The 26,329-nt window shown below is 45.3% G+C and overlaps 1 protein-coding gene across 1 annotated transcript in view; it reads right to left on the bottom strand.

The window, feature by feature from the left end:
* Positions 1–26,329, bottom strand: part of POLB (DNA polymerase beta) — a 162,674-nt gene that overhangs the window by 39,851 nt on the left and 96,494 nt on the right. Inside the window, exons 10-12 of the mRNA XM_086943578.1 lie at positions 24,096–24,166; positions 16,769–16,855; positions 4,970–5,031 (exon numbers count right to left, since the gene is read on the bottom strand). Coding sequence (XP_086799704.1) covers positions 4,970–5,031; positions 16,769–16,855; positions 24,096–24,166 — 220 coding nt within the window. The remainder of the gene's footprint in view (positions 1–4,969; positions 5,032–16,768; positions 16,856–24,095; positions 24,167–26,329) is intronic.

The raw sequence follows: 26,329 nt of genomic DNA, 5'->3' as shown, positions 1-26,329 counted from the left end.
CTAAAACAAAGTTGCATCAATTACCAGGCAAAAGGAGTGTTTGGGAGCTACTTCAGGATGAAAAGTTCACTTAAGGATGTAGTGGAATAAGAAACTTAAGAGTTTTCAGTTAAAGGTCAACTCATGCTTAACACCTTCCAACCTGATCTGAAGTTCACACACCAATTCAGTAATGAACAAATAGATTGCTTGGATGTTAGAGTTAAAACCAGACCCTCCAGGATTTCGCGGTTTGCCAGCGAAATCGGCACTTTTGTAAAAATACCGCGATTTTTACAAATGTGCCCGTGAAATAGGCACTTTTGAAGCTGGGATACAAACCAAACCCTGATGCCCTTTACCAGAGACACTCTCCCCCATGGCCACATCATTGCCTGTACCAGACGAGACGAGTAACTCTTGCTCCTGTAGTCTGAGACCACAGCCATGCGTCTCTGTATCTTCAGCCCAATTAGAGGAGTGCAATAGAGAGACTCCTTCCGACACAGCTGTTCCGGTTATGCCCCCACGAAAATCCATGCCCCCAGATGAAGGCTCTTTCCTGGTAATTGACACCAGCTCTTTCAGTGGCCGAGTATCCTCTGTTGCTGGGACTAACAAATCTGCAATTGAGGGCTGTGGCTGGGCTGTTAACATCCGCTGCCCCCACTGGTGTTCTCCCTGATTAAGTACCTTCTTCGATGCTGCAGCTTGAGAACGAAATTCTTGTGGGCATTTGCCTCTGTTTTCCTCACTCCTGTGCTGCTGCAATCCATTTTCGGGCATCCTTCTCCGGCTGCACGCTGTGGAGGCGCCACAACTTCTGTTAGTTCTAGGGCGCCATGCTCCACCCTGAGAGACTCCGTGCCAAAATGCAGCCGAGAGCGCTGACTGCCCAACGTGCATTCCGTGAGACGATTGTGACTAAGATGAGCAGGACATGAACCTTCATCTCCTGTGTGCTCTGTAGGGTAACTTGCGGTTTTAGACAGGTGCGAGGTGTCCACCTGGAGTAGCATCGCATTCCTAGCTGCCTTTCTGACTACCTCTCGTATGTCATGGCTGGAGAACAGCTAGAGCTAGGAGGGAGCGAAATGCAAAGCGTGTTACTCGATCACCATCCTGCTTCCAAGCAGTAGATTCTCAAAGGAATGTAATTTTATAAACTGCTTGTTTTCTTACATTGCCATTGTGACTTCGTAGAAGTAGACAGTATGGTGTGCTGTGCTATCCAGGTATGGCATCCTGGTTACTGGATGGTACGGTAGGTTGTACTGTTCCATTATACCGTATTATTGTGTCATAATGCTGATATGTTTTTTACATTTACATGAGAATACAAAAGTGAAACATGAAAAGAATTGGCATGCAGAGAATGCTGGTACAATATTGTGTACTTGCACTTGGATGGTTACAGATTTATGTATGCACGTCAGAATGTATGTGACATTTGTGCATACTTTGGAATATATGTACACCGATGCTGCTTACTATATTGGTGTATGTGCATTCTACGTAATGTGTAACATAGGTGGTGCTCAATGTATTAGAGTGTCCGTGCACACTTTGAAATGTGTGTGCACAGCAGGTAATCACTGTACTGGCATCTAAGCATACTTAAGAATGTGTGCACTGTGGGTGTTGAATGTACTTGGATATATATGTATACTTCGAAATGTGTGTGCACAGATGGTGCTTACCATACTGGAATATATGCATAGCTTCATGTTGTTAATTAACTCAAAAAACAAAGATATCTGTGTTAGTTGTAGGAAAAATGGCCAAATAAAATGCCGCAAAATTGCCGCTAAATTTACATGTTTGTGCCGCTAAATTTGCACTTTTGTGCCGCTAAATTTGCTAATCCATGCCGCTATATCCAGGGGGGGTCTGTAAAACCCTAGAATTATATACCACACTGTATCGTAAGCCAACAGAATGCAACACCCTGCTTCATTACACCAGTTCACATCCCAGAGCCATACGGGATGGCCTCCCCTATGGCCAGTTCTTGAGGGTCCACTGCAATTGTAAATTCAAGGAGGATTTCTTTGGAGAATCGGAAGTACTCTCCAAAAAACTCAAAGGCTATCCCGGACGCCTCATAAAACGCTCCCTCAAGTGTGCTTTGCAATCCCATAGGGAGTACCAAGCATGCTGCAACATCAGTTGTTATATACAATCAAGTATCCAGGTTCTCTCTACATACGTAGGATAGCCCTAGTTTGACATAAGAAATTTCGGGATTACAGGAATAGACCTGAGCATGGGCCTCCTTTGTTGTTATAGCACATACACCACTCCCATCTAATAGGAAGATTGGATAGCATAGGCATAGAAGGACTGTGATAGAGAACAAATGAGCACTTGTTATATTATATATTCTACATACAGACTGAGAGACCGCCTACTGCTAGAAAGCCGAACAGTGTTGTGGAGCTAATTCCTAAGATGCTAGCTAACAGCAAACAGTAGGAAGCCAGTCCCTGCTCAGTTATCTGTTCCTACCCAACACAGGTAATTTGCACCAGTCTCTGCTAGGCCAGTTACTTACAAATCACATATACTAGCAGTGTAAGAGAAAGTCTCTGCTACACCAGTGGTTCACTATCTCATAGTCTGCGGCTTGACCTCTCCCCGGCTCCAAGACTAAAAAGGCATTACTCAATTCTTTTAGTGATTATTGTAACAAGAAAGGCTTAGAAATCAACGGAAAAAAACTAAATGCATGGCCCTAAATCCAGTTAAACCAGATAAAGGTTGTCTAACTTTAAATGGCCTAAAATTGGAAATGGTTCAAAAATGTTCTTACTTGGGGGTTACGCTCGATTCCAATTTTACATGGAGCTCTCAAATTGAAAAAAACAAGCTAACATATATACAGAATGCAAAACCTATCCTTAAGCTCAAGCACTAGTAAAGCTGTATCACCTGTAGTGGAGCTATTCAAATTTAAAGTTAAACCAGCAGCCCTTTATGGTGCTGAGATCTGGGGTCCTATGTCAAAGGATGTATTTAACATTATGGATAATAAATGTATGAGAAGTTTGGTAAGGGTCCCAAGAGGTACTCCATTGGTACAGCTTCAGTTGGACTTAAATGTCAAAAGAACTGATCACTATACTATTGTCCGGCCACTAATGTTTTGAGTGAGACTATGGCAGACACCCGAACTGCTTGACTATAGGAATGGGCTAAAAGAAACTGTGTTTGGACATATCGAATACCAATCTATGGCTAAAACATGTTAGATTATGGTTTACTAAAATAGGATTAATGCAATTTTGGGAAAACTCGGAAGGGTTACTGCCAAATTCAAAACAGATTGTGAAAAGGGCTTTTTGTGGTTTTATCCATAACCAAATAACTAACGGGAATAATGGGGGGACCCTAGTAAATACATTTTTAAGTTTCAAGGACGAGTCTCTTTTTGAGACCTTCTTTGACGAAATTGAGCCCCCACTTGCAAAAACCCTTTATATGAAACTAAGATACGGTAACCTCATGACCAAATCGACCCTGGCACGCTGGGCAAGAAAAAGGGCTGATGGGGTAACAACGACAAATGGAATCTGCACTATGTGCGAGGTCAATTCCAAGGAGGATGATCTCCATATCCTTTCCTTCTGCACAGCCTATGTGTTGGCCAGAAGGAAATGGATTAAACCCATATATAACCTTTTGGGACTAAGGTCATGCGACATGGCATTAAGAATATTTAAGACAGACACAACTCAAACTATAGTATTTAGCATCAGCAGATTCTGCTCTCTATTTACTTTGTGCGTGGAAAAAAGGTCCTAAAGCTGTAATGACAGAGGGTTAATTGGTGCATTTTAAGATGAGCTTTACGATTAATGATAAATAGGTTAATGTGATGATGTTTCATTTAAACATGTTTTTAACTGTATCAATTTTATTAGATTATAACAGTGACAGTTGTGCGTAGAAAAAAGGGCCTAAATCGGTAATGATAAAGGGTTAATTGGTGCATTTTAAGATGAGCTTTACAATTAATTATAAATAGGTTAATGTGATGATGTTTCATTTAAACATGTTTTTAACTGTATCAATTTTATCAGATTATAACAGTGATAGTTGTTTTTTATGCAATGATAATTGTGACTCTATTGTGCTTTTTATATGAAATTGTTTTGTGATTCTTTTATGGCAACTCAAGCCGAAATAAAGAAATGAATGAAATGAAATGAAAGATACATAAACGTTTGTATCCTTGGAATTTTTATTAGCAAAGAAGTATATAGCCAATGAATGGCTGGTGGACGATGGACCGCTGCTGCAAGAATGGTTGAGGAATATTTAGGAATGGCCGCTGGCTGTGTAAAGACGAGTGAAGGTAGTGTGTACAGATGAACAGATGAGAAACCATTGTCGGATGAGGGCTGAACTTTTAGGATACTTGTTAACCCCCTACACAGGTGGAATCATTCCTCGAGGAAGAGATGGAATCTCAGAACTCCACTAGAGGGCTTAACGCGTTGACAGAAACTCAAGACGATACCCAGTAAAGGATGAAAAAGCTTACCCCCAAGCACGTTTGAGTGACTACTGGGGCCTAGATTTGCTCTTATTACTCAGGAATGGTAGAGAACTCTTGGTTGTCGTCATGCACTTTCAACCTGAGAAATGCATTTGATCGTTGTATCCCTACAGACACTGCACATGTTTTTAAAATTCAATGTAATGCACATTCTACTCCGCCATGTTTTATTTTTCTGTTGAGGCATGTTATACGCTTCCCTATCATTAGAATTGCTACTGGAAAGCATAGAAATAAATTTAAAAATAAAAAATAAAAAAAAAGATTTAAAAAACAGGACATAACAATGAGGATCTATAGGGCCTGCACATACATCACAAGCACAGACCGCACAACAGACCTTCACTAATCACAACAGACCTTCACTAAACAGACTGCACAGGCACACCTCCTCTTACGCTGAAGTCAAAAAGAAAGAAATTCCTTTACCTGATGTCCAACCTGCGATATGGATTCTTCACTCCATTTTCTGCTTCTAGCTGGCACACTCCCTAGCATGGAAGAGACAGAGTTACGTTTTTATATCAATAACATGAAAGCATGGCACAGGGTCTGGGGTTTGTGAGGAAGACCCAAAAGGGGCAGGCAGATCTTGGTCATCGATTCTTAGCACTGGACATTTGCAAGCACTATTAGCTCAGGGGCATGAGATCCAAGGACCACAAGGTGCAGAAGAAAAGGTTACTTGCTTTTAACAGTATTTCTGCTATTTCTTAGTCCATTAAAGATACACATGATTTGCATCCCACTGCCAGCAAGGGGTTAAGAGCCTGAGCAGGTTAACCACTTTTGGAAGGGGGCATGGCAAAATACCCCTTCTGAACATATCCTGAGGGAACATTGTTCTTGCTCACATCTCACCCACGTTCCCCTCTTGGAATACAGGATAGCTCTATATGTATGTCAAGAGCTAGGCCACTAACTTGGTCAGTGTGACTGCTCCCCCCGCGCAGCTCCACCACTAAGTGCTGCCCTCAGAGCCCCCTGAGCTCACCATTTACTGTGTGTTTGAGGCCCTCCTCCACCTGCAGACTTCTGCCTGTACCTCATCCCTGGTGGTCCAGTGGGAGAGCACTCTGCTCTTCTGCTGTTCCACCTCTCTTAGCTTTTTTCTCTGTCTTAATTTATCTTTTCCCTCTTTGCTGTCTCTGCTCTTTTCTCCCTTTTTTTCTATCTCGCCCTTTCTCCCTGCTGCCCCCGCAGCCCTTATCCCTCTGGTGTGTCCTTACTGCATCTCAGCTGACCGCCCTCCCCCTCCCCCTAATTAATAGAGGCTGCTGTGCGGCAACTTTAAAGGCAAGCACATCTACGCCCATCCGACACCCGAGTGCGACCAGCTCCAGGGACCCTGGTCCTTCGAACCGTCTCCGCTACGACTCCAGCACCCTCCACGCTCTCAATACTGGATGCACAATAACTACCAGCTTTCGATGCCAAGCAACACCCAAGGCCCAATTTCCTGTAAACACTACTGCTACACCTTCACCCACCTCTGGACCCCAGCAGCAGCCCCCAGACTACTGAACATCACTGCTCACAAAGCTCCTCAACGTGCACTTCCTACACAAGCAAGCCATAGGAATCTAAGACCTCCTTAACACCCACGCGCCAACATCACCTTCCTCACAGAAACCTGGACCACTGCCAACTCCGCACCAGACATCGCCACTGCCATTACCGATGGATACAAGATCCTGTGGAAATACCTCCCCACCCGCCCAGGAGGAGCATTCACCATCGTTCACAAACGCACCCTTATGGAAATTCCCTACTTCCAGATCCAGACCAACCCTAAAACGACTCTCCATGGAACCCTCATCTACAGACTGCCTGCCCCGCGAACCTTTCACCTACACCATCGCCGACCTCATCGTAACCCACAACATCACTGACCTCATCGTAACCTACACCATCGCCGACCTCCTCGTAACCCACGCACTCGCCTCTACTGACTACATCCTACTTGGAGACCTAAACTTCGACGTGGACAACCTGGAAGACTTCGAAAAGACATGGAGGAACAACAGAACCCCAGAAACATGCACCACCTACAGAGCAGCCACCACAGCACACAACCAACTCATCAAATCCACAAAGAAGAAATTCCTCCAAGAAAGAATCGTCACCAACACCCACAGTACCAAAGAACTCTTCATCATCAAGGAATTTGCCAAACCCTGCAGCGAAACAACAGACGTCCCACCTTCCCAAAGACCTCGGTAACAGACTCAGCACCTTTTTTGCACCTCAAGATTAAGATGATCTACCACAACTTCGACAATCAAGACCTCTGCACCGCTCCAGCTCCTACCCCCAGTGACACCACCCAACAGACCCTGCTCACTTGGACCCCGGTCTCGACAGAAGACACCCTAAAGAGAATGAAGAGAATCCACTCCAGAGCACCCTCAGACCCCTGCCCGCCCCACATCTTCCACAGAGCTGCCACACCCATGGCACCTGAACTACGCCGGACAATCAACTGCTCCCTCGAAACTGCCACATTTCCAGATGACTGGAAACACACTGAAGTCAACCCCCTCCTGAAGTGACCCTCCACAGACCCGACGGACCTCAAGTATTTCAGGCCCATCTCCCTGCTTCCATTGGCAGCCAAGGTCATCGAAAAGGCCGTCAACACCCAGCTAGCAAACATCACCGAAGCCAAAAACATCTTATACATCTCCCAATCCAGATTTCACAGCAACCACAGCCTGAGACCGCCCTACTTGCCCCCACACACTTCCGCTTCCTCCTAGACCAAGGCCAAATGGCAGCGCTCATCCTCCTGGACCTTTCAGCTGCCTTTGACACGGTCTCCCACCGCACACTAGCCACCAGACTCCACGACGTTGTCATCCACGGAAAGGCTCTTCACTGGATATGATCATTTCTCACAGGCAGAACCCAGAGAGTCAGGCTACCGCTCTACCTCTCGGAAACAACAGAGACCAGATATGGAGTGCCCCAGGGATCCTCCCTCAGCCCCACCCTCCTTAAAATTCACATGGCCCCCTTCACAACCATTGTCAAAAGCCACGGGCTCAACATAGTCTCCTATGCCGATGCCTCCCAACTCATCCTCTCCCAAGTTCACAAGGCATAACTGCCAAGAAGGGATGAAAGCCCTTGCCCCCTGGATGAAGAATAGCTGCTTGAAACTCAACAAAACAGGACTACAAAGCCCTCATCCATGGCTCCACCGCCTCCGCTTGGGACAGTACCTGGTGGCCCCCTGCCCTTGGAAGGACTTCCGCTCTCGGAACCCCCTCACCCTGACAGACCACGCACAAAACCTTGGCATCATACTTGACTCATCACTCACTATGAACCACCAGATAAACAAAGTATCCTCAGTCTGCTTAAACACCCTCTGTATACATCAAAAAACATTCAGATGGATCCCATCAGAATCCAGAAAACGTTCATGCACACCATCATCAGTAGCAGATTGGACTACGTCAATGCCCTCTACACCGGAGACAACAAGAAACTACTTTGCAAACTTCAGACTGTCCAGAACACCGCAGCCATACTGATCCTAGACGTCCCCCAACACCTCCGCAACCTCCACTGGCTCCCCATCGAAAGAAGAATCTTCACCCTCCTCACTCACGCATACAAGGCCCTCCACAACATCGGACCTGCATTCCTAAACAATCGCCTCTCCTTCCATGCACGCAAGAGACACCTTTGATCAGCTGACCTCTCTCTAGCTCAATCCCATGCATCTACAAGACCAGAACAGGAGGAAAGCCCTTCTCATACCTTGCAGCCAAGGCCTGGAACGACCTACCCTTCCACCTCTGGTAAGTCCCTACTTTGCTCCACTTCAGGAAGGATCACAAGACCCGGCTCTTCAGATGACCACAGCACTCAACTGAGCCACACCCCCTCCCCCTAGCACCTTGAGACCCTCACAGGCAAGTAGCTGCGCTTCACCAACCCTGATTGATTGAAGACTTTAAACTTCAAAGGAACATTTTTGCTGTCTTTGATGTTTGATTTTAGAAATGTTAAAACTAACTATTTCTTTTAGGATTCCTATGGACACATTCTCCCCCATTCATTTCTGATGTCCACCCATATCGCAACATCATTGTGTATGCCAAAATTCCTAACAAATGTTATTAAATCATATCGACTAAACAGTTTAACTGTGGAGGATAACACCAAAAGTTGAGATCAGAATACAAGACATACCTTTTACAGATTTCAAGAAATAAGGTAAAGAACAGCCTCTAAAAACTTTACCCAAGTTTTTGTTTTTGTTCTAGACCTCCTACATCTTTAAGAGGTTGTATGACAGAGGCATGGCTAAACCAATCGTGCCTCTACTGGGCTGACTGAACGAATGCGTGTGAACAACATATTCCTTTACTACACATGCCTTTACTACGCTATTTTGTGGTAAAGGTATGACTGGTAAGGGGATGTGTGGTAAAGCTCACACCCAAGACCACCCACCCTTAGCGTTAAACACTACCCTGAACCTCCTTTGAGCCTTAAAACCTACCCTGAGCCCACGCCCCGAAAAACTTCCCTGACCCCCTTGAACCCTAAAAACTACCCGACTCCCCCATAGCCATCAACACTACCCAGAGCCTAAAAAATACCCTGACTCCCTGAGCTTTAAAAGCAACCGGACACCCCCAACCCTGAGCCCTAAACCTATCCGCCCTCCGCCAATACCTGTGTCAGAACTTAAGAATTTGGGTGTCTGGCTGGATTCCAAACTCACTTTTTCGTGCCACACCAAAAAGACGGCATCTACGTGCTTTGGCATTTTACGCGGCTTGAGGCCCATCCTCAAATTTTTTGACGCCTCCACCCGCCAGTTGGTGGTTCAAGCGAGCGTACTATCCAGACTTGACTATGCCAGTGCATTACTTTTAGGTGCTAATCAGGCAGAAGTCCTGCGATTCCAACGGGTCCAGAATGCGGCAGCTAGAGCCCTCGTGGGCCTCCCGCGTTTCTGCTCAGCCCGTAACACAATTTCCAAACTTCATTGGCTGCCAATCATCAGACGTATCGAATTTAAGGCGCTATGTTTTGCCTTCAAAATTTTGAAATCTGATACCCCTGCCATCCTTCAGCATCTTTTGACTCCCTACACTCCTTCGCGTAGCCTGCGTTCTGCTGGCCAAAATCTGGCACTGGTTCCCCGATTCCATAAATGCAGATTGGGTGGTCGATCGTTCATGGTGATGGCCTCCAAACTATGGAATGCACTTCCTGCCCACATCCGTTCCTTAGATAATCTTTTTGCATTTAGGAAAGCTGTGAAAACGTATCTTTTCACCCTGCCTTATTAGCTTCCTTTTGTGTTCTGCTTTGTTTGTTATGTTCTTTCCAGATATAGCGCCGGGACGCCCCTTTGCTGGGGCAGCTGTGCGCTCAAAAAGTCAATATAACATAACATAACATAACATATCCCAACCTTTAACAAGCATTTGCAATGCAATAGGTCTCGCATTGGGAAAGTTTGAGCTATTGGTATTGTAAATGTCAATTTTTTTATTTATGTGTTGGTTTTGAAAATAGCGAAATTAATAGCTTTGTCATTTACAATGCCAATAGTTTTAACTTTCGCAAATGTGACACCTATAGCATTTGTAATGCAATATCTGTTGTATTTACGTGAATTAGATGTATTGATATTAGAAATAACACTTGCCTTTTATTTTTTTTAAATAATACTTAAAAGTTATTGTAATTTATAATGGCAATAGCTTAAACTTTTGTAAATAACTTTTGTGAAGATTATGTTCAGTATATTTTATTGTGACGAAAATACAAGAACAGAAATGAAATATTAACATCTTTTTGTGACATTTGTAATAAAGCTTGAAACATTGAGAGAACATATTTGAACCAGTTGTTGTTGAATGGTTGTACAGATTGATGCTGTGGTGGCACGGAGTAATGTTGTGGTGGCGACGAGTGATGCTGTGGCGTTCAGTGATGCTGCAGTAGAGCATAGTGATGTTGTGGTGCCCCTGAGTGATGTTGTGGTGCCCCGGAGTGATGCTGTGGTGCCCCTGAGTGATGCTGTGGTGGTGCTGAGTGATGCTGTGGTAGAGCGATAGATAACTAGAGTGAGGGTGATAGATAGCTAGAGAGAGGGCGATAGATAGAGAGAGAGAGGGCGATAGAGAGAGAGAGAGAGGGCGATAGAGAGAGAGAGAGAGGGCGATAGAGAGAGAGAGAGAGGGCGATAGAGAGAGAGAGAGAGGGCGATAGAGAGAGAGAGAGAGGGCGATAGAGAGAGAGAGAGAGAGGGCGATAGAGAGAGAGAGAGGGCGATAGATAGATAGATACACAGAGTGAGGGCGATAGTTAGATAGAGTGAGGGCGATAGTTAGATAGAGTGAGGGCAATAGATAGAGTGAGTGCGGGCGATAGAGTGAGGTCGATAGATAGAGTGAGGTCGATAGATAGAGTGAGGTCGATAGATAGAGTGAGGTCGATAGATAGAGTGAGGTCGATAGATAGAGTGAGGGCGACAGATAGATAGATAGATAGATAGATAGATAGATAGATAGATAGAGTGAGGGCGATAGATAGATAGATAGATAGATAGATAGATAGATAGATAGGATTGAGTGAAGGAGATAGAGTGAGTGAGGGAGATAGATAGAGTGAGAGCGTGCACTGACAACTGGTGGTATGTGTCTGGTGAAAGTGTGTATTGACGGCTCGTGGTGTGTGTACCTTTTGAAAGTGTGCACTGATGGCTGGTGGTTTTTGCCTGGTGAAAGCATGCACTGACATTTGGTGGTGTGTTTGTGGCTGGTAAAATTGTGCACTCACGGCTGGTGGTGTGTGTATGCCTAGTGAAAGCGTGCAGCGACGGCTGGTGTTGTGTGCGTGCCTGGTGAAAGTGTGTACTATGTCTGTTGGTGTGTGCCTGGTGGAAGCGTGCACTGACGGCTGGTGGTGTCTGTGTCCGGTGAAAGCGTGCACTGATGGCTGGTGGTGTTTGTGTGTGGTGAAAGCGTGTACTGATGAGTGATGGTGTCTGTGCGTGGTGAAAGTGTGCACTGACGGTTTGGTTTTCAGTGTAGTTGTGTGTGTGTTTGTTATGTGTGTGTTTGTATGTGTGGTTGTGTGTGTGGTTATATGTGGTTGTGAGTGTGTGTGTGGTTGTGTTTGTGTGTTGTATGTGGGGTTGTGTGCATGGTTGTGTTTGTGTGGTTGTGTGTGTGTGGTGTTGTGTGTGTATGGTGTTGTGTGTGTGGTTGCACTGTAAGGCATTCTCAAGTGTGGCATGGCAGTGCTAGAGTTCACACCTTTTAGTGAGAGGCTTTGGGGTAGAGGTGTGCCAGAAAAAAACTCATAAACGTCAGATTGCAGCATAATATGTACTAAAATAGATCAGCCTAACAAAAGTGTGTAAAAGACAATACATAAAAAAATAGTTGTCTAACAATTAGGCGGGTCGGATGGTGGTGTGTCTGCCTGCTAGAAGCGTGCACTGATGGCTGGTGGTGTGTATGCCTGGTGAAAGTGTGCACTGACAGCTGGAGGAGTGTGCCTGTTAAAACGTGTACCGGCAGCTAGCGGTGTGCGTCTGCCTGGTGAAAGCGTGCACGGACGGCTGGTGGTGTGTGTCTGATGGAAGCGTGCACAGACATCTAGAAGTGTGTGTGCATGATGGAAGCATGCACTGACTGGTGATGATGGCTGGTGGTGTGTGTGTCTAGAGGAACTATGCACTAATGGCTAGTGGTGTGCGTGCCTGGTGGAAACGTGCACTGATGGCTGGTGGTGTGTGTGTGCCTATTGGAATCGTGCACTGATGGCTGGTGGTGTGTATGCCTGGTGGAAGCATGCACTGACGGTTGGTGGTGTGTGCCTGGTGAAAGTGTGCACTGATGGCTGGTGGTGTGTGTGAATGTTGGAAGTGTGCACTTATGGCTGTTGGTGGGTGTGAATGTTGGAAGTGTGCACTGATGGCTGTTGGTGGGTATGCCTGCGGTGAAAGCGTGCACTAACAGTGCACACTTTCACCAGGCACACACCACCAACCAACGGCCGGTGGTGTGTGCCTGGTGAAAGTGTGCACTGACTGGCGGTATGTGTACCTGGTGGAAGCGTGCACTGATGGCTGGTGGTGTGTGTTTGGTGAAAGTGTGCACTGATGGCTGGTGGTGTGTGTGTGCCTATTGGAATCGTGCACTGATGGCTGGTGGTGTGTATGCCTGGTGGAAGCATGCACTGACGGTTGGTGGTGTGTGCCTGGTGAAAGTGTGCACTGATGGCTGGTGATGTGTGTGAATGTTGGAAGTGTGCACTGATGGCTGTTGGTGGGCGTGAATGTTGGAAGTGTGCACTGATGGCTGTTGGTGGGTATGCCTGCGGTGAAGGTGTGCACTAACAGTGTACACTTTCACCAGGCACACACCACCAACCAACGGCCGGTGGTGTGTGCCTGGTGAAAGTGTGCACTGACTGGCTGGTGGTATGTGTACCTGGTGCAAGCGTGCACTGATGGCTGGTGGTGTGTGTTTGGTGAAAGTGTGCACTGATGGCTGGTAATGTGTGTGCCAAAGAGAAAGTTTGAAAGTGTGCAACGAAAAAAATAAAAGTGATTAATGATAGGGAAACTCTGGATGAGAATGCTATATTTCATCGAGGATCTATTAAAGAAGGCAGGATTGGGGTGAAGGAACCATGCCCCGAAAATATACTGCACATTCTGCTTCACGTTGTGCAAAAAGACCAAAACATTACATTTTCCGTAAAGAATAAAAAAAAAAAAAATCTACGCCCACTTTTACTTTTTATAACACAAAGAGTTTCTTTCCATTCGTTTGTAATGTGTGATGTTTGTACGAAACGTCTGGTTTAAATACATGTCTCACCATGCGCAAGAGTGTGAGCTGGGTGCAAAAAGAAACCGAATACAAATAAAACAAGTCCAGTTCACGAGTCCAGTCATTAATTATCGGAAGACTAACAATTCTAAAAAAAGATCCCATTCTAAATCTTGTTAGTAAAACCCAATCTTAGCCCCCAGGAACAGCTGTCAGATATGCCTGAATAAAAAATGTGGTTAATGATTGATCATTAACTAACAGTCTGAATGTTTCTTGACATCTGGTTATTTCCTGTTATCATTAAACAGGTCGCTGGTGCCCAGAATAAGGATGAAAAGCTGAGTTGGCCCTGCAGCAGTTCCATACTGCGTGGGTGCTCAGTCCAGCCCTTACCATCTCTCTGGGCATCGTTTACCGCTGGCTGACACTAGCAGCTGGTGACCCCCTCTTTAGGCGGAAAGCCCGGGAAGGCTCCACAGGGTCACCCCGCTTCTGTTCCCAGGGTGCATTGCGGATGGCCATTGTTGCTCTTCCCCTCTCTGTGTTTTTAACAATGGGGTGCCCGCTCTGCTCGCGCACGCGGCGGCGCCCATTGTTCTGGAAGAGTCCATTGTTTCTGCCAGGGAAGAGGGACAGCCGGGCCAATTCAAGGGCACGATAGCGCTTTGGGATAATGTGCCTGTTGCAACGATCTATGAACAAAATCTCGGACACACATTTAAGGTAGATGAGGACGTCCGTGCACCTGCAGCAGAAATCTATCTAGCTGCCGTCTGCAAACCACAGGGTCAAGTGTTGGTAAAATAGCTCAGTGGATTGATGTTCCCGCTGCAAAAATCTAGGTGCAGCCGAGGTCACATATACTCTCAAATCTCATTAATATAGTTTGATAAATTACAGTTCCTGGCTCTTAACCTGCCGATAGTGGTTTTTAATCCCAGTAATATAGTTAAGTGGGGCCATGCACCTGCTGCTGTTCGTTCAAAGTTCCACTGCCTTGGTGTTGACTTGGCTCACTATCTTTCAAAGGTGGATAAAGTGAGAGCCATTGACTCTGGTTACATCACCGGCTATTTTCAGTGATAAGCAAAAGGGATGTGGTAATAAGTGCTACAGTAAAAAAAAAAAAAGTGTTTGTGTTTTTTAAACTACTGGATGGCAAATTTAGCCCAGCGCCATTGTTTGGCCCAGTTGAGACACGCTTCTAAATTTGGTGATACGGAAGTTGAGTCGTGTGCTTTAAATAATCTTAATGTACACGTTCCGCGTGGTAGCAGGATGGACGGAAACGCCAACCTGGATGTTATGATTGACAGCCGCCAGCATACTGTGGCGCGAGCACTGCCCTTGCAGGCAGCATCACTCCCTCTTACCGCCCCCCTCCACCCCACATTCTGGACGAGAATTGGTGCCACAAGCAGCGGTGTAACACACGATGATGCCCCCTCCACCCCCTCAGAATATGACGGGGCTCCCTGAGCCTCTCACACCTGCTCCCAGGTCTGGATGGGTGGCGTGGTGGGGGGTGAGGGGGTGTCTGGGGTGCTGGGCCCATGTAAGAGTGCTCCCGGGGAGACACAAGGCAAGGCCTCCTTGTGATCTGGTTGGCCTCCTCGTGATCGTGATCTGGTTGGCCTCCTCGTGATCGTGATCTGGTTGGCCTCCTCGTGATCTGGTTGCCGGAGCTCGTCCACCCACCAGCCTTGCTGGGCGAAGATGGAAGTGCACAGTGAGGATGACACAGCATTATTTCACCGGCCCTAATATACGTCATTGGCGGTAACGTCTTTTATCCCGGTAGTACGAGAGCACATTTGTGGGGGTGTGACCAGAGTGTATGTGCATATTTGTTGTGTTTAGGGATCGTCTATGTTGTTTTTGGCCTCTGCCCAGACCTGTGACAGACAGGCGCAGGTGCATTGCTCTTAAAGTAGCAGGTCCATTGCTCATTTAATGTCCTAAATTAGCAGGTTCATTGCTCACTTTATGTGAATTCCGCCCAGACTTAAATAGCACGTCACTCACTTTGTGGTACGGTCCCGGTCTTAAATCACCATGCTCAGTGCTCGCTTTGTGATGTGCCCCTGGAGTCAGAGGGGCTGGGTGGAGGAGGTGCACAATACATGAGACCGGGGAAGGCGGGAAGCTGCAGACTCAGCGGGATCCCGATCTGCTGGAGATTGTTTTTTCTGTATTTTTAAGGGAGTGGTGAGAGCAGGACCATGTTTGGACTGGAAGAGGCAAGGTGGAACTACCACACGAGCCAGAATCAGCCGAGCGGCCGGCACCCTGCAGCCGATGAGGAGTGGGAGGGCGGGGGCTGCCTGCGCATGCGCGCCACTCTCCAGTTTCGTTTCGTTTGGCGCTCGTAGAAGAGAAGTGCCGCATGAAGTCCCGGGTCCCAGGAGGGGGCCCGGGTGAAGACCAGCAGGGAGACTGCGAGGCCCCCATGCCTATGGGGAGAGCTCTGCTTCTTCGTAGAGTGGGAGAGGAGCTCGAGTGCTCTGCGGGGCTCCCTTGGCAGATGGTGCGAGCCCTACTCCGGTGAGGTAAGAGGGGAGGGGGCGGGGGGCTGTGTGCCTGCATGTGTGTGCCTGCGTGTGCGTGTGTGTGTGTGTGTGTGCTTGCTGCGCGCGTGTGCCTGTGCGTGCAGGGGATGGGGCCTGCCTGTGTGCGCACTTTGTTTGCATGCAAGCCCCGCGGTCTGCACACGCGCGCTCGCTCCCACGGTGAAATCCGACACTGGGAAAGCGCGTGGCACTCGGCTGTCCACTTTCCCAAATACGGATAGCATTAGTTGTCTTGCTGACAGCATTCATGCTTTCGCATGAATGCTACGTCAGCTCGACCTAAAAACTACCCCCAAAATAGCCTGAGCCCTAAAAAATACCCAGACCCCCCAGCCCTAAAAATACCTTCCCCCAGAGCCCTAAAAGGAACCCCAAACCTCCAATTCTGAGCCATGAAAACTATGCGAACCCTTATTCACTCTCAAAACCAATCCCCAGCCCCACATACCAGTCTGTGTCCTGTCCCGATCCTTCCTCTTCGTGAGGCAGCACATCTCCACATCTTGACTGTGCACTGCATAAACCATACATATGCGAGGTTAAGGCATATGCATAGTTACAGCAAGCGTGGTTCCGTTTGCGGGGAAACACACTTGTTGCTCAGCCTGTGACGTAAAGGCTGTTTCCCTCATTAAGAGGTTGGTCTTCAGGTAAAAATATGTGGTTAGGTTTGGGTCAACATGCTTGCTATATTACTCAGATCCCACGGACACTTTATTTGTTAATAAGAACAATCACATGGAAAATCAACATTTTTCAAGGTGCATTCCACTTCCAGATTCCACTATATAACTCTGCCAATGGAAATAAGCTTTCCTTGTTGCCGGCAGACTTACCATGAACTTAGTGTCTCCTTTAGACAGAGTGTCTGTGATGAAGCCACACTTCTCCAGCTGGTCAACAACTCCGTGTAGAAGTTGTGGCTGCAAAACATCAGGCCCATTAAATTAAAAAGTACAGACAGCACAATATATAACAAAAACATACATGGCTATTTTTACTTTGTGCAGTTGTAGAGGAATCATGTAATAGCATGTAGTACACTAGAAGGGCCATCACCAAAAAATCCAAGGCAAATTATGGCTGAAGACAATGAGGCTGCTTAAACTACATCAAGGAAGGGTGTAAATTCTGGCTCCTGATGGTTCAAGATACTGCTGGGAAGGCAAACTGTGCTCGGCTCAAAGAGGAATACATCTATACAAAGTGGTTTATTTATCTGAGAAACAAGCACTGTTAATGGGTCCTTTCCTAATCTACAATGGCAGATGCTTTAGAAGGTGGTTGAAAAAGACCATCAGAAATATCAACACACTTCCAGACCATCCTCGACGTCTCTTAACCAGTCCCTTCTACCAGAGAGCAGTGCTTGTGACAGGAAATGTTACACTCTTATTTACACTTCAAAGCCCTAAGCTCTCACAGGGAAAATAGGGGCCGTAAAAGAACAACCCTCTGTTTTTCTTTGAGTTAAGTTCCTCTCAGCCCTTTCATAAGGAAGCTACTAATTGATGGCAGCGATATGTTGATTGTTGGGGGTTCAGCGTGGCAATACTTCAAAGGACAAGTTTACTGATACACCCCTTGTAAATCCCAGCTAGCTTGCCATAACTGCGATTCTCTTTCCTCTTAATCTGAAGGTATACGGGGAAAGACCTAATGATCGATGTGGGCCTTGCAGTCCAACAAAAATAGCCATTATTTTTGGAAAATGTTATGAAGCTATGCCTGACCTACATTGGCTTGTTGGTGAACTAAAACATCCACACAATAGTGCTTGGTAAATGTGTCTAGCTAAGTCCATGTAGCAGCCTTACAAATGTCACCTTTGGGAACATTCCCTATAAAGGCCATAGTAGCTCCTTTTTTATGAGTAGAGTGTGCTCGTGGGTAACTGTCAAAGTTCTTTTGGCCTTTATGTAGCAAGTCTGAATACATTTGACTATCCATTGGGGTATGCCGGATTTTGATATAGGGTTGCCTTTATGAAGTGGAGAAAAGCCTACAAAGAGTTACTTTGTGTTTCTGAAACTGTTAGTGCTATCTAAATAGAACATGTGCACACCTTTTACGTCTAGACTATTAAGAGCTCTTTACGCTACTGAAACAGGGTTAGGAAAAAAAGGGAACTCAGTTGATTGATTGATTGATATGAAATTGAGAGACTACTTCAGGTACGAAGTTAGGATTAGTTCGAAGAACTAGTTTGTCTCTATGTATTTGGAAGAATAGTTCTTCTAAGGTTAAAGCCTTGAGCTCACTGACAATTCCAAGTGAAGTAATGGCAACTATGACTTCCACTTTCCATGAAAGAAAATGAAGGGGGCATGAATGAAGAGGTTGAAAAGGTAGACCAAGGAGTCTGGTTAAAACAATGTTAAGGTTTCAAAAGGGTGCTGGAGGAACGTGAGGAATGACTCTTTTCAGACCTTCCAAAATAGCTTTAATGAATAGGCTTTTAAACAGGGAGAGATTCTGTCTGTTTGGTACATAGGCAGCCATTGTGGCCAGATGTAATCTAATGGAAGTATAGGGAAAATTAGGCATTTGTAAATTAAGTAAGTAGCAAATAATGTCCTACACAGTGGCTTTCATTGGATCAATTTGTTTAGTTTGGCAGTAGTAAACAAAACGTTTCCACTTTGCATGAAAACATGCTCTAGTTGTGGGTTTACATGCTTGTTTGAAGAATGTTCTGCACTTTATGGTGCCGAGATATGGGGGTATGACAATCTGGCGGCCCTAACCCTCGCTGAGAGTAAATTTCTCCGCAATCTTACCCATCTACACAAAAGTACACCAATGAAACCCCTACGATATGATCTAGGTAGAAAAGTTGTAGTAGACATGGCTAGATTGCGCCCCATACTATATTGGCGCCGGTTGTGGGTAACACCTGATCTGGCCCACTACGCCCAGGGTTTTCTGGATGTAATTAAGAATGACCACTTCCACAAGATCGTATGGCTAAAAAACCTCTCTAAAAACCTAATGGAAATAGGAATGAAAGGGTTGTGGGAGAACCCCGATATAGTCCCATTCCCAACGAAGGTTGCTTTAAAAAAAAAATATTGGGAAATGATTGAATATCGTAACTGGAACATTGCCGACCCTTCCTCTATGGAGGGTCGTTTTTTAGCTTGTAAAGTTTCCCCCAAGTTAGAGACATACTGGGATGGGATTACAAACCCTGTGGATAGAAAGCTTTATTTCCAATTACGAGCAGGATCACTCCCAATAAGATCATTAACTGGAAGGTGGACCCCTGGCAGCTCGTTTCTCTGTCCGGCCTGTATGATGGACAAAGAGACCATTGCCCATTTTCTCTTCGTGTGCACAGCTTCTAGCACCCCGAGACGGGTGTGGCTAAAAGCTGTCTGTAGACTGCTTGGCACGAGAGATAGTGCAGTGGCCCTAAGATTACTCTGCACAAGCACTTTGCCTGTTATTTAATATGCAGTGGCAAAATATCTTGGATGGGCTTGGGTTATCAGGAAAAAATGTCTGCCATGATTGAGTTGATTCCTCGTTGTCTTTTAGCGACCCTTTTTTAAAACGATTTGTTTTTATTCATCATGTATTTGATGTAGCTTATATACTATTTTAAATGAAAAGATTCTTGAGTAGGTTTTAAACTACTATAGTGTTAGATCTGTTTTAAGTGATTCTTTTAAGTGCATGTCTTAATTAGTATTTGCTAACTGAAGTGGTTTTGTATTACCAAATGTAAATACTGATAATCATGCTTTATGAGCTTTTTACCTGGAATAAAGCTACTTTGAATTGAATTGAATGTTCATATATTCTTCAGGTAAATTAAGATAACTTTATGACCTCAAGAGCCAAAATACTAAATTGAGAGATTTGTGATCTGGGTGTCTGATTTGTCCATGATTCGGAGTAAGAAGGTCTAGTCTGTTGGGGAGCATCTCTTAAAGAACCACTTGGAGATCCAGCAGTGTTGCGATCCAGGGATGACACGCCCAAGTGGGAGCTATTGAAATCATAGTGAGATGTGTGCCTGAGTCTATGAACCAGACAGGAAATGAGAGGGAGAGGTGGAAAAGAGTAGGCAAATATTACTGACCAGCTCATCCATAGTGCATTGCCCTTGGAGAGTGGGTGTGGGTACTTGGAGGCGAAGTTTGGGCATTTTGCGTTTTCAGCTATAGCAAAAAGGTCTATTTGAGGAAAAGCCCCACTTCTGAAAGTAGAGAAAGAAGATTTGTGGGTGGAGTGCCCACTCATGAGTCGGTTGCTGCATCCTGCTGAGGAAGTCTGCAAAATTGTCTGCTTCTGGCAGATATTCCGCTAAGAGACGAATGTGGTGGTGAAGAGCCATTTTCGATATGGTCTGAGACAGCAATGACACCCCCGCCACCCCCTCCACCGTGACTCCCCCAATCTACCACTCCCTCCCCTTCCCCCATTTTTTGAAAATAATACATGACTGTCATATTGTCTGTCCGGACTAGCACAACCTTGTGAGACAGTTGGAATATCCCTTGAAGCTCCAGGTTGGTGATATGTAGGGATTGGGGTTTGGCATCCCTAGATGAGCACCCCATCCAGTCTCCGATGTGTCTGTTGTCAGAGTGAGGTGGGGAATAGGGTCCAGAAAATCTGCCCTTATTTGTTGTTGGTGTTTCACCATTGCAGAGAACAGTGAGCATGATGGTTTATCAATACTAGATCCTCGAGGTGACCCTGTGATTGAGACCACTGGCGAGCTAGACATTGCTGCAGAGGGCGCAAGTGAAAACTCGCGCTGGGCACTATGGCAATACAAGAGGCCTCCATCATCCCTAGTAGACACGTCTCTGTCTGAACTGGGAGTTTTGTTTGACTGGAACTGAGAGAGAGCAATCTGAAAGTTCTGAACTAGAGCAGGATTGGGATAAGCTTGTCCTAATTGTGTATTAAGGATGGCCCCTAGGTAAGGTTGAATTTGTAGAAGTTGTAAATTAGACTTGGGAACGTTTATTGCGAATCCTAATCTATGAAGCAGATTCATGTCAACTGAGGAAACTGATGACACTGAAGGTGGGTACTGGCTTTGATGAGCCAATCATCCATGTATGGCAATATATGAATGTTTTGTCTGCGCAGATGTGCTGTAACTACTGTCAAACATTTTATGGGAAACCCCAGGTGCTGTAGTCACCCGAATGGTGGAGTTTTGAATTGTAAATGTATTCTTGGCATGAAAAATTTGAGGTATTCACGGTGTGCGGGATGTATTGGTATATGATAGTAGGCATCCTTTAGATCTAGTATAGCCATAAAATCTACCTGTTTGAGGAGTTGAATGTAGAGTAACCATATGGAAATGTTCTGAGAGGATGTACTGGTTAAAGGGCTCCATCATCTGAGATCTAAGATCGGTCTTAGTCACTCGTCTGTTTTTTGGGAATGAGAAATACAGAGAGCATACTCCTAGTCCCTGCTGTTGAAGTGGGAGAGGCTCTATAGCTCCTTTGAGAAGAACAGCTTTGACATCCTGTTTGAAAAGTGTTAGATGATCTTGTGACAACCTGTTGAAGCTAGGAGGAATACCGGGTGGTGTGGAAATGAGAACCAGACAATAACCATGCTGGATAATGTCCAGTATCTATTGGTCTGCAGTGATGGATTCGCAAACCGGGTGGAAAAATTGTTGTATGCCCCTGACTGGTGTGGAGTTGTCAGGGGAAGGTTTAGGTAGTCACTGCTCAGCAGTGTGTGTTGCTCCATGTGTGGAGGCACCCCTTCCCTTGTTGTTTCTGCCTTTAAAGGAACCTCTAAAGGAGACCTGCCTTATTTTTACTGGGAAGTGGATGCGTCTGAAGTGGTGGACTTGTACGCACCCCGTAGCCTGAGCGACAAAAAGACCCTATGGAAGCTGTGGTCCGTAATGCTCCCATGGCTTTTGCTGCATCAGTGTCCTTTTACATTTTATCTAGTGTAATGTCTACTAGTGGCCCAAAAAGGTGCTGTTTGTCGAAAGGCATATATTGAGTACTGCCTTCTGGCACCTCTGGTTTAAAACCAGATCACCTAAGCCATGCATGTAGTCTAAGAAGCACGCTGATATTGACACCCCTAGTAGCTGTATCCGCAGCATCTAGTGCACATCGGAAGGAGTTGTTGGGGATGGCCTGACCTTCAGTGATAATTTTTTCTCCTTTTTCAGTGTTCTTCAAGGAGGTACTGTAGCAGTTCCTCAATTTCATCCCAATGGGCCCTGTCATAACAGGCCAGTAGGGCTTGAGAAATGGCAATACAGAAATAGCTACATGTGCTGCAACTCTTTTCCTGCTGCATCTATCCACATACTTTTTTCCCCCAGGTGGTGGAAGGTCTCCAGTAGCCTGACTATAAGCTCGCTCCTTTACGAGCTGAGGAACCACAAAGGTCTGCCTTGTATTTTTGTTTACCCTTGGGGTGATAACTCTGGCATGGTCTGGCTCTTTAAAAATGTTGTATGCTCACTTCATCATGCCAGGAAGTATGGGTAAATATTCTGTATCCTATGTGTGGAAGATAGGGTGTCAAACAAAATATCCTGTTCCAAGGAATCTTTGTAAAGCTTAACACAGTAAAATCCAGCTGGCAATGATTTGTTGGTGAGAAGTGCAGACAAGCAGATCCTAGGAGGAGCCAATGGCCCCCGTGAGCCCACTTCCATTCCATGCACCACCAAGAACCCCTTTTAAAGAAGGAAGCATCCTACCACTGCCAACATTATGTATGGCTAGTCAGCTGTTCTTGAGCGTGGGTGTTGAATGAGTGACAACAAGACACTTGGGTCCTGCATCCCCACAAGGAAGTTTTTAGAGGATTCATAGTTTGGGCAACTGCTCAGTTTAGTGATTTAGTTCAGGTGTTAGTGGTACCACATTGCCAGTTTGTAACTGATCCTTTTCTGAATTGTATCTTTTCTAGTTAGGATCTGCTGGGATGAAAACTCTTTGTATGGGATTGGAGAAACTGTGCTGCCTCACCATTGTTTGTTTCTGGAGAGCTCTCCGTTATATTGCCCCACCCCACCCTCCAATGACATGAAAATCATGCAAACAAACTAGAAGTTTTCCTGTGTTTAATGACAAAGTTGAGCTCTGATGTAAAGAGACACTCAAAAGTGCACCACCTCTTGAAGAATGTGGTGACATAGTGTGGGGGCATTGCAATTATAGTGAGAATCACACTGCATTTTACCACCACCACTGTGGGGAAGCTACTTACCTGCTCTCTCCAATAAAAGGCCCTTTAAGTCCTCACAATTTGGGTCCTTTGATACCATCATATCTGGAACATATATGAACGGATGCCTAGCGAATGTGTATGCTTAGGATAGTTAAGAGATGAGCTTCAATAACCTAAAATGTGTGAGCTAACAAAACTGGAATTTGTTTTTTGCTGGACTGGTGATACCTATCCAGGATGCAACTCAGAGCTCTGTGTGCAAATGTTGTGAACCCAAACAGCTCTGAACAGCAAGGCACTGTATACAGAGCATACAGACCTTTTGATTTCAGTGTGCATCACACAGAGCTCTCCATGCCAGGGTACCGACAGCTTGAAATGAGTGTGAGAGAGATGCAGACTATGCCAAGGCTCGGGTGTAAAGGCGCTGAGAGCTCATAGAAGGGTACGACTAGCCTTTCTTTTTTCATCGCACGAGTCCTTAATACTAGGCTAGATGACACTGACCAATACCAAAGGGGATGATGGACGGAGCGCTTGAGCAAATCGAACTCTCACCCCCAGTCAACTGATCTGGGTTTAACCCATCATCATTCTTTAGCTCATTCCACCACCCCAGTTCAGACATGGCCATATGCAAATCAGTCTGACCCTGTGCCTCATGGGAACAGTCCAGCCGAACTGCCAAGCCATGTCTTCCTTAGATGATACAAACTCCTTAAGAAATATTAGCAAGGACCAGGAACTCTTAATGAGACATTGTGATGTACGAAAGTACAAAACCAGGGAGTACAGAGGTAGAGGGAGTGATCAATGAGAGGGAGCTTGATACAGGCAGCTTTTTATGACAGAAAGTGAAGTTCAGATAACACTCAATAAAACTGTGTGAGGTAAACAGATTGTTAGACAGTAGCTTTCAATGAGGGAAGGAGTCAGAAACAGAACTTTCAACAGACTACTGCAAGGAAGAAGGCTCACCTGTTTAATGGTTTCAGAAGTGAAGTCCGGATGGGTAAGAAGAACGTCTATATCCCCACTCGACTCTGCACCTGGTTCAGGAGGGAGTAAAAGAGCAGGCAGCTCTTAGTTATAAATAACAATAGAGATAAAAGGGGTCCAAGAGAATTGTAAAGGTCAAAAGGGTAATAGGGAATGAAGCAAATGCCAGATGACTAATGGTGAAGGCACGGGAGTACAAAATAAAAGCATGAAGCAATCGGTTCACAGGGAAGATATAATGGGCAGAGAGCTCAGACACACTGGGTGCTCAAAGAGTTGGAATAAGTCCGAGATACCACTGCGTAACTATAAGCCTAATATACCCCAAATCCTGGCTTGATGGTTATAATACAGGACACATTCTAGGCATTTATGGTTTGTTTGTTCGCACATTCTAAGCATTTGTTGGATGGAGTAGCTCGCATATTGATGGACATTCTTGCTAGGTCTTGTCATCTGCCGCATGATGGTATGAACTTTTGATTACGAGCTTGAAGGACAGCTTCTGGAAGAGTGGTAGTATTGTTGGCATGCGGCTGGCCCTAAAAAAGTATTAATAATTCTTGGCATCTTTGATGATACCGACTCTTGGCGAAATTCTGGCCCTTGCATAATAATATTTATTGGCATACTGTGGGCATTCTTGGTGTGATACTGCTCCCCAGTATAATGATGCCTTCAACCCAAACCCTGGAACGACCTCTCCCACCCCTGCGATCTGCACCTAGTTCAGAAAGAGACCGAAGACCTGGCTGTGCAAAAAATAGCTCGGGAGCAGTGAGCAAAGATATCTCCCCCCCCCCCCCCCCCACCCCACGGAGACCCTAACGGGTGATAAAAGATAGAAATCCCGATTGACTGATTGGCTGAATGATGGCACATGCACTATGGTATAGATGAAGATATATTATCGGCATCTATGGAATGGTGGTGCCAGCTCCTGGTGTAATAATGTACCTGGACTAATAGTTGTAATTCTTTGCTTATTGTGGGCATACCTGGCATGGTGGTAGGCCCCTGGCATACTGGTGTAAGTTATAGCATGCAATGGGCCCTCCTGTAATAATGGTAATAATTCTTGGCTTATTAGTTGCATTCTTAACGTGATATTACCCACTCTCAGTGTAATGCTGGCCTATGAATAATGCTGGTTATTCTTGTCATATTTAAGCATTCTTGGTTTGATGTTGCCCACCTGTGTAATAATACTGGCCCGAGCAGAATGGTGGGAATTTGTAGTATACCGTGGCATGTTGATGTCGGTCTGGTATAATGGTGGAATTCCTGTCATAAGACGGCCATCTCTTCCAAGAGATGGTTATACAAAGGCATGCAAGGCAGAATATATCCATACATGTCAGTGGTTAACATGCAACCATAATGATAAAAGTATTTGTTGGATCACCAAACATGTTTATTTACTAAACTGGAAAGCTGATATTTTAGGACAAAAATGTGGTTTTGTTTCATCATAAAAAGCTTTTATTATGGTGCTGATCACATGCAGAGGACAGAATACAGAGAACAACTACAGCCCATGTTTCGCAAAACAAGGATGCAATTTTAAAAACCAAAGCAGGATAGACACATTTTGACTAAGAAATAGATGTATACAGGTGTCTGCGGCTGCACATATATTACAGGTACAAATCAATCTGTCGACATATGCTACGCTCTGACTTCGTTGCTATGTATCAGGTTACAGAGGTTGTAGAGGCTCAGGCTTCAAACAGAAGCGTTCCTCTCACGGTACTTAGATATGCAACACTTAGGACAACAAACCTATAATGTTAGGTAATTGATCTTTCCATCTAAACACTTAGACAGAGGGTAATGGCCAATGCGATAGTATCTAAAAATAGACCAGAGAGGGGCACCAATGACATTGGTGTACCCAACTCAACCACATTGCTTGGTCTACACACAATCTTCAGAGATTTAGATAGCTTACTAATTTCCCTGGTATGGGCTGGCAAACAACTGGGTTTGTCTAAATAAAATATACTAAAAATAGTAAGGAAGAGAGTGGCATCGACCTACCCAGCTTGGAACAATAAAATATAGCAGCACAGCTGCAGCATGCTGTGAAATGGTGTGTGGAAGAAAATTGGAAAAAAGGTTACTGCATGAAATGTATGGGGAAGAACGTCTGGTGCTACTGATGGGATGGGGATGAATATACCTATACAATATCCTCAAACGGTAAGCCAGAC

Source organism: Lissotriton vulgaris, chromosome 11 (genome assembly GCF_964263255.1).
Source record: "Lissotriton vulgaris chromosome 11, aLisVul1.2, whole genome shotgun sequence".
NCBI classification, from domain to species: domain Eukaryota; kingdom Metazoa; phylum Chordata; class Amphibia; order Caudata; family Salamandridae; genus Lissotriton; species Lissotriton vulgaris.
Note: the sequence above shows the minus strand (reverse complement) of the source record. Positions and strands in the feature narration are given on the sequence as shown.